Source organism: Rhinoderma darwinii, chromosome 1, assembly GCF_050947455.1.
Source record: "Rhinoderma darwinii isolate aRhiDar2 chromosome 1, aRhiDar2.hap1, whole genome shotgun sequence".
NCBI lineage: Eukaryota > Metazoa > Chordata > Amphibia > Anura > Rhinodermatidae > Rhinoderma > Rhinoderma darwinii.
The window spans coordinates 442,065,799-442,079,200 of record NC_134687.1 but is presented as its reverse complement, the minus strand read 5'-3'; the positions used below and the strand labels follow the sequence as shown (position 1 = coordinate 442,079,200).

General features: G+C 48.7%; 1 protein-coding gene across 2 annotated transcripts in view; it reads left to right on the top strand.

Moving 5' to 3' along the window:
• Positions 1 to 13,402, top strand: part of CHEK2 (checkpoint kinase 2) — a 118,789-nt gene that overhangs the window by 57,382 nt on the left and 48,005 nt on the right. For both annotated transcript variants that reach the window (XR_012849588.1, XM_075831002.1), the window contains exons 9-11: positions 9,734 to 9,830; positions 10,949 to 11,035; positions 12,490 to 12,653. Coding sequence is in view for 1 of the 2 variants with exons in the window: in XM_075831002.1 (XP_075687117.1) it covers positions 9,734 to 9,830; positions 10,949 to 11,035; positions 12,490 to 12,653 (348 nt within the window). In the remaining variant the exon portion in view is untranslated. The remainder of the gene's footprint in view (positions 1 to 9,733; positions 9,831 to 10,948; positions 11,036 to 12,489; positions 12,654 to 13,402) is intronic.

The following is a 13,402-nucleotide window of genomic DNA, read 5'->3' as shown; positions in this document are numbered from 1 at the left end:
CACCGCAGCGGTGGTTAACTGTGCAGGGTGTCTGCCCTGCATTCCCTGTTGCCGATCAGCGGCCCATCACCGCTGATTTCGGCAGTTAACCCATTTGATGCGGCAATCGCCGCATTTAAGGAGTTGAGCGGAGATCTGCAACCCCCACGTGAAATCAAGGGGGCTGGCAATGGTAACCATGGCAACCGGACGCCAGACAATGGCTTCCGGGTTGCCATGTACAGAAGCCTATGAGGACCAGCCGGAGGCTTCCTGTCAGTGTGACTGTCACGTCACAATGACCGTTGGAATGCATTACACTATGTAGCTAGTGTTATGTGTTCCAGCAGCAATCAGAGCTGCAAGTCTAAATGTCCCCTAGTGGGACAAGTAAAAAAAAGATAATAAAAATGTTTTATAAGAGTTATAAGTTACATCAACAAAAAAATGCTTTTTTTCCCCTATAATAAGTCTTTTATTATAGGGAAAAAAATGAACATGTTAAAAGTACACATATTTGGTATCACCGCGTTCGTAACGACCCCAACTATAAAACTATAATGTTGTTATTTTTCCCGCACGGTGAACACCACAAAAAAAAATAAGTAAAAAACAATTCCAGAATCTCACTATTTTTTGGTCACCACCCCTCCCAAAATATACAATAAAAAGTGTACAAAAAGTCGCATGCACGCCAAAATAGTATCAATAAAAACTACAACCTGTCCCGCAAAAAACAAGCCCTTACACAGCTTTTTTTGACTGAAAAAGTTATGGCTTTCAGAATATGGTGACACAAAAAATGTAATTATTTTATAAAAAAAGTGATTTTATCGCGCAAACGCTGCAAAACATAAAAAAAACTATATGCCATAAAAAAAAAAGAATAAAAACCATTGTCAGAATTGCTGGTTTTTGGTCACCTTGCCTAAAAAGTGATAAAAAAAAACGCATGTACCCCAAAATGGTACCAATGAAAACTACAGATTGTCCCGCAACAAATAAGCCCTCACATTACTATTACCAAACAAAATCTGCGCTCCAAATGCCGCCCCCTCCCTTCTGAGCCCTGCAGCGTGCCCAAACAGCAGTTTACACCCACAGACCTGGCATCGCCATACACGGGAGAACCCGATTAATATTTTATGAGGTATTTGTCTTCAGTGACAAAAACTGGGCATAACTTATTGTGCACTCAAATGGCATATCAGTGGAAAATTTAAATTTTCACTCCGCACCACCCGTTGCACATTAACCCCTTTGTTGCACCACGACTTAATAACATGTTGTGGTGTGCGGGGGGGGATGTATGGAGCGTGTTCACGCGCTGAGCCCGTGCCATACGTTGCGGGTGTCCGCTGTGTATTACAGCTGACACTTAGGACTAACGGACAGGAACAGCGATCGCACTGTTACAGGAGCTTGTAAAAATGGCAATATACTGCAATACATTAGTGAACGCTGTAAATGATAAAGAATTTAAATTGGCAAAATTGCCTCCGCTCTAAAAAAAAAAATTTTTTTAATAAAAAGTGCTAAAAAAATGGTACCAATAAAAACTACAGTAGGTCCCGCAAGTGGTCCTCACACCACTTTATTGATGGAATAAGAAAAACTTTATGGCTCTTGGAATGCGGGGAGTGAAAAACGAAAATAAAAAAGCAAAAAATGGATCAGTCCAGAAAGGGTTAATTAATTTCTAATAAAAAAGCACATGTGGGGTATAGCCGTACTCGGGAGAAATTGCTTTACAAATGTTGGGCGGCTTTTTCCTCCTTTTATTCTTTGTAAAAATTCAAAAATTCAACATTTTAGTGGGAATAATGTTGATATTAATTTTCACGGCCTAATTGTAATAAATTCTGAAAAAGACCTGTGGGGTCTAAATGCTAACTATACCCCTAGATAGATTCCTTAAGTGGTGTAGTTTCCCAAATTGGGTCACTTTTGGGGTATTTTCACTGTTTTGGTCTCTCAGGGGCTTTGCAAATGCGACATGACACCCAAAAACCATTTCTGCTAAATCTTCGCTCCAAAAGCCAAATAGCGCTCCTTCACTTCTAAGCCCCGCTGTGGGTTCAAACAGCCGTTTATTACCACATATTGGGTATTTCCGTAAACGGGAGAAATTGCATTACAAATGCTGGGGTGTTTTTTCTCCTTTATCCTTTGTAAAAATGTCAAATGTCTAAGTTTATTCAGCAGAAAAGTGTATTCTCATCTTCACAGACTACTTCAAATACGTTTAGCATAAAAACGCTAACTATACCTCTAGATAAATTCATTGAGGGTTGTAGTTTCCAAAATGGGGTCACTTTTTTAATTTTTTTATTTATTTTTTTACGGTTTTGGTACCACAAGACTTCTTCAAACCTAACATGGTGTCTAAAATATATTTTTAAAAAAAGTAGGCTCCAAAATCCTGTAGGCGCTCCTTTGCTTCTGAGGCCGGTTCTTCAGTCCATTACCACACTAGGGCCACATGTGGGATATTTGTAAAAACTGCACAATCTGGGCAATATATATTGGGTTGCATTTCTCGGGTAAATCCTTCTGTGTTACAGAAAAAACTGTATTACAAATGAATTTTGGCAAAAAGAAATGAAATTTGTAAATGTCCCCTCTACTTTGCTTTAATTCCTGAGAAATGCCAATTGGGTTAAAACACTTTCTGAATGCTGTTTTGAATACTTTGAGGGGTGCAGTTTTCAAAATGGGGTGATTTATGGGGACTTTCTAATATATAAGGCCCTCAAAGCCACTTCAGAACTGAACTGGTCCCTGAAAAAATGCCTGCCTTGTAAATGGCGCCACACAGCCCCCCTTGTAGATGGTGCTACGCAGCCCCCCTTGTAGATGGTGCTACGCAGCCCCCCTTGTAGATGGTGCTACGCAGCCCCCCTTGTAGATGGTGCTACGCAGCCCCTCTTGTAGATGGTGCTACGCAGCCCCCCCGTGCAGATGGTGCCACGCAGCCCCCCCGTGCAGATGGTGCCACGCAGCCCCCCCGTTCGGATGGTGCCACGCAGCCCCCCCGTGCGGATGGTGCCACGCAGCCCCCCCGTGCGGATGGTGCCACGCAGCCCCCCCGTGCGGATGGTGCCACGCAGCCCCCCCGTGCGGATGGTGCCACGCAGCCCCCCCGTGCGGATGGTGCCACGCAGCCCCCCCGTGCGGATGGTGCCACGCAGACCCCCCGTGCGGATGGTGCCACGCAGACCCCCCGTGCGGATGGTGCCACGCAGACCCCCCGTGCGGATGGTGCCACGCAGACCCCCCGTGCGGATGGTGCCACGCAGACCCCCCGTGCGGATGGTGCCACGCAGACCCCCCATGCGGATGGTGCCACGCAGACCCCCCGTGCGGATGGTGCCACGCAGACCCCCCGTGCGGATGGTGCCACGCAGACCCCCGTGCGGATGGTGCCACGCAGACCCCCCCACCCCGTGCGGATGGTGCCACGCAGACCCCCCCACCCCGTGCGGATGGTGCCACGCAGACCCCCCCACCCCGTGCGGATGGTGCCACGCAGACCCCCCCACCCCGTGCGGATGGTGCCACGCAGACCCCCCCACCCCGTGAGGATGGTGCCACGCAGACCCCCCCCCCCACCCCGTGAGGATGGTGCCACGCAGACCCCCCCCCCCCACCCCGTGAGGATGGTGCCACGCAGACCCCCCCCACCCCGTGCGGATGGTGCCACGCAGACCCCCCCACCCTGTGCGGATGGTGCCACGCAGACCCCCCCACCCTGTGCGGATGGTGCCACGCAGACCCCCCCACCCCGTGCGGATGGTGCCACGCAGACCCCCCCCACCCCGTGCGGATGGTGCCACGCAGACCCCCCCACCCCGTGCGGATGGTGCCACGCAGACCCCCCCCCCACCCCGTGCGGATGGTGCCACGCAGACCCCCCCCCCACCCCGTGCGGATGGTGCCACGCAGACCCCCCCACCCCGTGCGGATGGTGCCACGCAGACCCCCCCCACCTCGTGCGGATGGTGCCACGCAGACCCCCCCACCCCGTGCGGATGGTGCCACGCAGACCCCCCCCCCACCCCGTGCGGATGGTGCCACGCAGACCCCCCCACCCCGTGCGGATGGTGCCACGCAGACCCCCCCACCCCGTGCGGATGGTGCCACGCAGACCCCCCCACCCCGTGCGGATGGTGCCACGCAGACCCCCCCCACCCCGTGCGGATGGTGCCACGCAGACCCCCCCCACCCCGTGCGGATGGTGCCACGCAGACCCCCCCCACCCCGTGCGGATGGTGCCACGCAGACCCCCCCCACCCCGTGCGGATGGTGCCACGCAGACCCCCCCCACCCCGTGCGGATGGTGCCACGCAGACCCCCCCACCCCGTGCGGATGGTGCCACGCAGACCCCCCCACCCCGTGCGGATGGTGCCACGCAGACCCCCCCCACCCCGTGCGGATGGTGCCACGCAGACCCCCCCACCCCGTGCGGATGGTGCCACGCAGACCCCCCCCACCCCGTGCGGATGGTGCCACGCAGACCCCCCCCACCCCGTGCGGATGGTGCCACGCAGACCCCCCCCACCCCGTGCGGATGGTGCCACGCAGACCCCCCCCACCCCGTGCGGATGGTGCCACGCAGACCCCCCCCACCCCGTGCGGATGGTGCCACGCAGACCCCCCCACCCCGTGCGGATGGTGCCACGCAGACCCCCCCACCCCGTGCGGATGGTGCCACGCAGACCCCCCCCACCCCGTGCGGATGGTGCCACGCAGACCCCCCCCCACCCCGTGCGGATGGTGCCACGCAGACCCCCCCCACCCCGTGCGGATGGTGCCACGCAGACCCCCCCCCCCCACCCCGTGCGGATGGTGCCACGCAGACCCCCCCCCCACCCCGTGCGGATGGTGCCACGCAGACCCCCCCCCCACCCCGTGCGGATGGTGCCACGCAGACCCCCCCACCCCGTGCGGCTGGTGCCACGCAGACCCCCCCCCCACCCCGTGCGGCTGGTGCCACGCAGACCCCCCCCACCCCGTGCGGCTGGTGCCACGCAGACCCCCCCCCCCACCCCGTGCGGCTGGTGCCACGCAGACCCCCCCCCCACCCCGTGCGGCTGGTGCCACGCAGACCCCCCCCCACCCCGTGCGGATGGTGCCACGCAGACCCCCCCCACCCCGTGCGGATGGTGCCACGCAGACCCCCCCCACCCCGTGCGGATGGTGCCACGCAGACCCCCCCCACCCCGTGCGGATGGTGCCACGCAGACCCCCCCCACCCCGTGCGGATGGTGCCACGCAGACCCCCCCACCCCGTGCGGATGGTGCCACGCAGACCCCCCCACCCCGTGCGGATGGTGCCACGCAGACCCCCCCCCACCCCGTGCGGATGGTGCCACGCAGACCCCCCCACCCCGTGCGGATGGTGCCACGCAGACCCCCCCACCCCGTGCGGATGGTGCCACGCAGACCCCCCCCCACCCCGTGCGGATGGTGCCACGCAGACCCCCCCACCCCGTGCGGATGGTGCCACGCAGACCCCCCCCACCCCGTGCGGATGGTGCCACGCAGACCCCCCCACCCCGTGCGGATGGTGCCACGCAGACCCCCCCACCCCGTGCGGATGGTGCCACGCAGACCCCCCCCACCCCGTGCGGATGGTGCCACGCAGACCCCCCCCCACCCCGTGCGGATGGTGCCACGCAGACCCCCCCCACCCCGTGCGGATGGTGCCACGCAGACCCCCCCCACCCCGTGCGGATGGTGCCACGCAGACCCCCCCCCACCCCGTGCGGATGGTGCCACGCAGACCCCCCCCACCCCGTGCGGATGGTGCCACGCAGACCCCCCCCCCACCCCGTGCGGATGGTGCCACGCAGACCCCCCCCACCCCGTGCGGATGGTGCCACGCAGACCCCCCCCCACCCCGTGCGGATGGTGCCACGCAGACCCCCCCCACCCCGTGCGGATGGTGCCACGCAGACCCCCCCCACCCCGTGCGGATGGTGCCACGCAGACCCCCCCACCCCGTGCGGATGGTGCCACGCAGACCCCCCCCCCACCCCGTGCGGATGGTGCCACGCAGACCCCCCCACCCCTTGCGGATGGTGCCCCCCCCCGTGCGGATGGTGCCACGCAGACCCACCCACCCCGTGCGGATGGTGCCACGCAGACCCACCCACCCCGTGCGGATGGTGCCACGCAGACCCCCCCCCCCCCCCCGTGCGGATGGTGCCACGCAGACCATCCTCCCTGCGGATGGTGACTGGCGTGGTCCACTCCCGGCACCTACCTCACTTGCCTGCGGCCGGCCTGCATCATTTCTGATTCTGCAGAAGTCAAGCGGAATCTGAAAATATTCCTGGCCGTGGCATGCACTGCGCATGTACATTTTGGCGCATTCGCAGTGCAAAGTTTCGGGAAATAAGGAAAAATCCTGGACGTTGCTTTTTTTTCTGCCGGACGCTACGGACGGCAGAAAAAAAACACCTATTTTTGCGGACTTTCCTTAAATTTTACGGACGTTTGGCAATCCTGACACTGGGCTATAAAGGAAAATTTTACTTTATTCTGTGGGTCGATACGATTACAGCAATACCAAATGTATATAGTTTTTTTACGTTTTGCAGCGTTTGCGTAATACAATTTTAAAAAAAGTGATTCTATTTATTTTTTGTGTCCCCATATACTGAGAGCCATAACTTTTTGTTTTTTTGCAGTCAAAGAAAGCTGCATAAGGGCTTGTTTTTTGAGGGACCAGTTGTAGTTTTTATTTGTACTGTTTTGGGGTACATGCAACCTTTTGATCACTTTTTATTCCATGTTTTGCGAGGGGTGGTAATAAAAAAAAATTTGAGATTCTGGCATTTGTTTTTTATTTTATTGTTTTGCGGTTTATCACCGTGCGGGAAAAATAAATATAATAGTTTTATAGTTTGGGTCGTTACGGACGCGGCGATACCAAGTATATGTACCTTTTTTAACATGTTTGCCTTTTTTCCTATAATAAGTCTTTTTATTATAGGAAAAATATGGTGTTTTGTTTTTATTAACTTGAAACTTTTATTTTTACACTTTTATTCAACTTTTTTCAACTTTTGTTTTTTTTTGTCCCACTAGGGGACTTGAGGGCCTTCACTTCTATTCTTTACTCTAATGCATTGTACTACCCACGCCTATTAGGTCCCATCTCTGGGCGGGGGGCCTATTAGGCTATCGTACGTGCCAGACCAAGAGACCATTGTTAGGACTCCGGTTGCCATAGTAAAGATCGGTAGCTTCACGATCAAATCGTGTCGATCTCTACAAACCACTAAGATGCCGCGATCGCGGGTTAATGGACGGGATCGGGGCTAGCTCTGTAACCTACAGCTGACACCGGCGGCTGATGTCGCAGGCTCAGCTTTTGAGCCTGCACCATCTTTCTTTTGCGGCCGGAAGCCGAAGATCGAGCCTTTGCTGCCCTGTTTAAACAAAAGAACGAACGAGCGTTTGTGCGAGCCTTAATTGCCTGATCATTGGTCCATTTAAAAGGGCCTTAAGGCACTCTTCAAAATGCATTTGGGCTTTATACTCGGCGAATACGCTACGGAAATCTCCTGGCATATGCGCCGAATATAAAACCTTGACATGGCGCTTTATGCATAAAGTGACATACCTCGTGTAAATAAAAACCGGATACCACGCTATATAAAAAAAAAAGTATACCTGCTCAGCGCATGCCAAATGGACACTTTCTACGGATCTATGGATACGTTTTCCGTATGCGCCTAGAAGCGCACACTGCAACATTCACTACAGTGTGAACATAGCCTTCGCTTTCTTAGCAGCTATTATCCTAACACAATGTTTTTTTTTTGTTCCATTTGGTATAACGGCTAATAACTGGACCTGTTGTTATTGTAACATACTGCCCTAAAAAAGCTATTTCCATCGAATAATGTTATGGGACCTCTGTCGATTACGAGAACCGTGATTGTTTTCTGCACAGTGGCGCCTCCGGCCACTTACTGTGTAGGTACTGCAATATAGTCACATTGAAGATGTGTTGTAGATCTTTGCACATTGGGTGTCCAGAAGGGCTGCTGTATCTTCATTCGCTGGGGTTCCTGGCAGATTGACCTTGATCAGTAAGTGGTGGCATTACATAATGATATGCCATTACTTGGTATTGTGGGAAAACATATTTTCATGACAAATCTGTTTTTTAGCAGTGGTTGCTAAGATATATAAATTCAGTCCAAAAAGGCTTCTCACTGCTCCCTCTTATTCAATTAATCCAACAAGTAGGCAGTGCAGTGTGAAGGAATCTCTGCCATAGAGTTTGAGATGGCTATAACTGAGATGCTGAGAGCTTGGACATTTGACAGAGATTCCTCCAAAGCTACAATGCTAACTTGACCAGTTAAGTTGGAGGAAGCATCCCCAAAATTCACTCGCTGCCCATGAATACAAATGTTCTTCTAACAAGTAGTAGACTATTAAGCATGGGTGTTCTCATTTACGTCTGACTGTATCAGCTGAGTGCACCTGTAACTAGCAATGCACGATGCATTGAAACTTCGATACTGTTTCGATACCGTGCACCCCCAAACGGTTCGATACCGTTATTTCATGTATTTTGATACTTAGCTGTGCAGCCGCACTGCTCAGTATTGTAACACATGAATGTATGAGAGCGGGGCTGCGGCTGTGTGATACAGTCATTGCCGCGCTCCTGAGTCCTGATAACAAGTGCGCGGGGTCAGGATGATGTGATGCGGCCAGCGCTGCACTAATGAGTGGCGGCCCGGAAGACCGAACATGGCGGGCGCACTACAAAACACCCCCATGTTCTGTCCTCCGTGCCTGAACCGCCGCTCATTAGTACAGCGCCCGCCGCATCTCCTCTTGCTGACCGCGCACACTTGTTGTCAGGAGCGGGGCAATGGCTGTAATACACAGCCGCAGCCCTGCTCTATAACGGCGGAGATCAGAGAAATCTCTCATCTCCGCCGTTATTCCCGTGAATGCTGCGATCACAGCGGACTGCAGCATTCAGGGGAAAATGAGAAGGGGGGGATCCCCCTTGGATCGCATCACAGGGAATTCCTGTGACGCAATTGAGGGACATACCATATATGGGCAGACAGCCCAGGCTCCATTGAAGGACCCCAGGGCTGTCTGACCATATTTCCTGTTGTTAGGGCATACTTAGTACACAGGCTAATGTACTGTAATATAGATATATGCCAGTACATTAAAGTTTAAAAAATAAAGTAAAAACATAAAAAAAAAAAAAAACACACATACACCTTTTTTTTTTACAATAAACATTAAAATAAGTCTCAAAACATTAAATATACACATTCAGTATTGGCGCGGCCGTAATCTGCACAACTATTTTTTTGCATCCTCCTTTGATGTGTACGCTGTAAAAAAATAAAATAAGAACTACTTTCTTTCACTTATTGTGGGGCACGAGGTGCGATGAATTTAATCTCCATGTGCCTCACATTAATAGTAATTAACCCCATCATGTACCCTACACATTAACCCATTATGACTGAGAAACATGATGGGGTTAATTACTATTAATGTGAGGCACGTGGAGGTTAAATTCATCATCACACTTCGCGCCTCACATCAGAAAATGGAAGAAGTTTTTTATTTTATTACTGTTGGCAAAGTATCGAATTGGTATCGAAATCACAATACTAACCAGAATTTGGACTTCGATAACAATACTTGGTTATTGTGACATCCCTACCTGTAACCCGGTGATGCATTTTTTTCTAGGATGGAAGGAGGTGAATTATTTGAGAGGGTAGTGAAATCCAGGCTCAAAGAGTCAACTGTAAAGCTGTATTTTCATCAGATTCTACTTGCAGTTCAGGTAAACTACAGATCCAATAAATATCACATTGCATAATCCAGCATTATGAGCATCGTGCATGAAACAAAGTAACTTTAAGCGCACCTCTTTTAACCTTGTGATGTGTGGAAAAAGCATGTGGAGAACTATAAGCAATACTAGTTGGTAAATTACTTTTATTGATTTAAATTAATTGCAGTTTTTAAAAAAAAAAAACTGTGGTAGACTCTATTCACAGTGCAGGTTTGGTGCAGTGTTTCATTCAAATCCAAAACCAGGATTGGATCAAAAAATAGAAGTATATGGTTGTTTGTTTTACATTACTAAACCTGAGAACCTGGCTTACATACAAAACAACATTGAGAGATGGACTCCTTTTTAGCGGCTATACATTTCCTCTGCGGCACCCCCTAATGGGGTACTATAGTATTACATGGTATCTGTTCAAATCAACTCTGTTCGAGGCTTTCCATTATTGCTAATGCAGAAGTCCCAGTGGTTCACATCCCTACTATTCTGCCAATATGCCTTAATATTGAATATTGATAGAGGTTTTCTTGTTGGAATTACTAATTTAAGAACACACAGACTGTGTATCTATAGTGATAAATTATTTTATATGATGTGTTTCGATTTTGTGTTTTTGAAATTTATACCTACAGAAATGTGGGTAATTTAATATAAAAATTGCCTACTGTTCGAGAAACAATAGGCAACTGTACACTACAAACTCTCAATATAAAGAGTACAAACAAAAAACAGTGTGTTACAAAAAGCTGCCTAATTCTAATAAATTATTTATATTCTTAATATATTTGATTTATTTAAAAGCAAGGCCCGTTTATAAGCCCTGCAATGGTTTTATGCACATATCGGATATCTATATCTGTCTGCAGAGTAGAATTGTAGTGTTGTATAATGGAATGAGTGCTGGATTTCTTACATGGTTTGTCCCATTAGGACAATCCCTGTCTATATGCTTTATTGAGGACAGGATTGTTTTTTACTTCAACTGAGAGTATAAGGGCTTACAATAATTCAAAGAAAAAAAGAATCCATTATGTCATGCAGGCAGTATTTGCTCTTTCATAGTGTAGACGTCTTAATTATTGTAGTGTTAAACATATCCTGCCTTTTAGTACCTCCATGATAATGGGATCATACACCGCGATCTGAAGCTTGAAAATGTGCTGCTATCTTCAACTAACGAAGAATGTTCCATAAAGGTGCGTACTACAAGAGATGCGACATGCAGGCGAATATTTATCAATAGTGACGTAAAAATGTTACAAAGTGATAAGTCTTCATTTGGAGCATAAAGCATCCAATTTATCAAAATGGCGCCAACTACATAATACATTTGGCGTAACTCCCAGCATCCTAGGTATGCTTCTCTTCACCACCAGTCGTACATGTTCCTCAGTATTTTGAATATTTAAATCTGTACTAAATTTAAAGAGGCTCCGTCAGCAGTTTATCAATTCCCTATCTCCTAACTAATAGGCGCTTTGCTGCTGATCACTACAGTGTGATTTGTTTAAAAAAAAAAAAAACTTTAAAATAATAAGTTATGTTAATTTTTATACATATGCTAATTTTATTTTCACTATGGGCAGTGTAAAGACCACTGTATGACGCTGTCCAATCAGCGTCATAGAGGTTTCCTTTTCACAGCCCAGCGTAATCTCTGCTTTAATCGCGAGATCACGCTGTGTTGTCACTTCTATCTGCAGGTCCTTCACCACAGCGACTCAGCCGTACAACAAGAAGACGGTCAATACATCGCCTCCAGCCGTGACGGACGACTCATCCTCAGCAGCAGTCACCACACAGGCTGATCTCGCAATTGAAGCTGAGATTACGCTGGGCTGTGAAGAGGAGACCTGGACAGTGTCATACAGTTGTCTTTACACCACTCAGAGTTAAAATAAAATATTACCTCCCATTTTTCTATTAGAGCCAAATTAGCATATGTATAAAAATGCTTATAACTTTCAAAATAATAATCCGTTTTTTAAAATAAATCACACTGTAGTGATCACCAGCAAATCACCTTTTCGATTAGTTCGGAGATAGGGAATTAATAAAGTAGTGACCGAGCCTCTTTAACAATTATTTATATACAGTCTACACCTGAAGTGCCCTAAAAATTCTTTAGTACTACTAATTGTGACGCCCAAGCTGATCAACCAGGGGACCAGGGACCGTCTCATGTGACGCTCCTGCAGTCTCCTTTTTCAGATGTCCCTATACCCCAAAAATAGTGTCTGCGGCCATAGTTAATTATTGCTCTTGCACCACAGCCATGCTTCATACATGACCGTACTGCTCCTTTCCTGTATAGTATGTAAGCTGTCGGGGAATGTGTTGGATTTACACCATCTATTAGCACTGGTTGAGACTCACGGGTTCCTGTATGATTTGCCAATGAGCATTCCACTAGAATGGTATCAAACACACTGAAACACAACCTACGAGAAAGCAGTTTTCCCACTTCTGTGTAGATGCCAGCAAGAGATCAGCCTTGTGACCGAACGTCGAGATCCACTGGTCCCTGCTGTTCTATTGGTAGATCACAATCTACTATTTGGCCGTCATTGGTCTACACCATAAACAAACTGATGTCTTCTATCAAGAGTAAAACTGAAGATCTAATTTCAGTCCCTAATTTATTTTACAGATCACAGATTTTGGGCAGTCCAAAATTCTTGGTGAAACCTCATTAATGAGGACTTTGTGTGGGACACCCACTTATTTGGCTCCTGAGGTGTTGATCACAGCTGGCACAGGTGGATATAGTAGAGCGGTGGATTACTGGAGTTTAGGAGTCATTCTCTTTGTGTGGTAACTATATAATGCAAGAGACACATGATTGTAAATTACTGATCTAGTGACATCATGAATGTAAACTATATTTTAGAGAAGAGAGTAATGGTTTATACTACAAGAAATAATTTTGCTAGATTGGAGGATGAATTTGTACAAGCATCTTGATTTTGTTTTGAATTTAAATTATTTTAAGGTCATGGACACCTTTTGGGATATTTTTTTCTTTTTATTTCAATTTTTTTCTATTGAAATGCATTTATTTTAAGATAAAAACTTTTTAAAGTTGTTTTTATCCCACAAAAATATGCATTTCAATAATAATTAAAAAACAAAACACAACAAAGGTGTCCATAGCCTTCATGTTTTGTACTTACAGAATATTGGATCCCCAGCGTAGTCAAATAAATACTAATTTGAATTCCGTAATATTAATGTATCTTTGACATAAAATAAAAAAAGATGAGGTAAGCAGAAGCGTTTTTTTGTTTTTTTTTGTGTTCTGAAGCAGTAATTTTAAAAATAAGCTGGAGGTTCTTAATTGGGTCCCTACTCTATACGGTGCAGTATCGTGTGGCAACCAACACCGCCGCAACACTGGAACAATAATACCGTTACAGCACCTGGAGGCGAGCAACCCTGCAGCACCATGTTTTACCTTTTTTGGAATATTTTACTACGGTCACCCTCATTTGAAATTTTGACCCAAGAGTTTTTAATTAGCATGGGACTCCGTAAGGGATTCTACCTATTTGCTCTTAATCTGT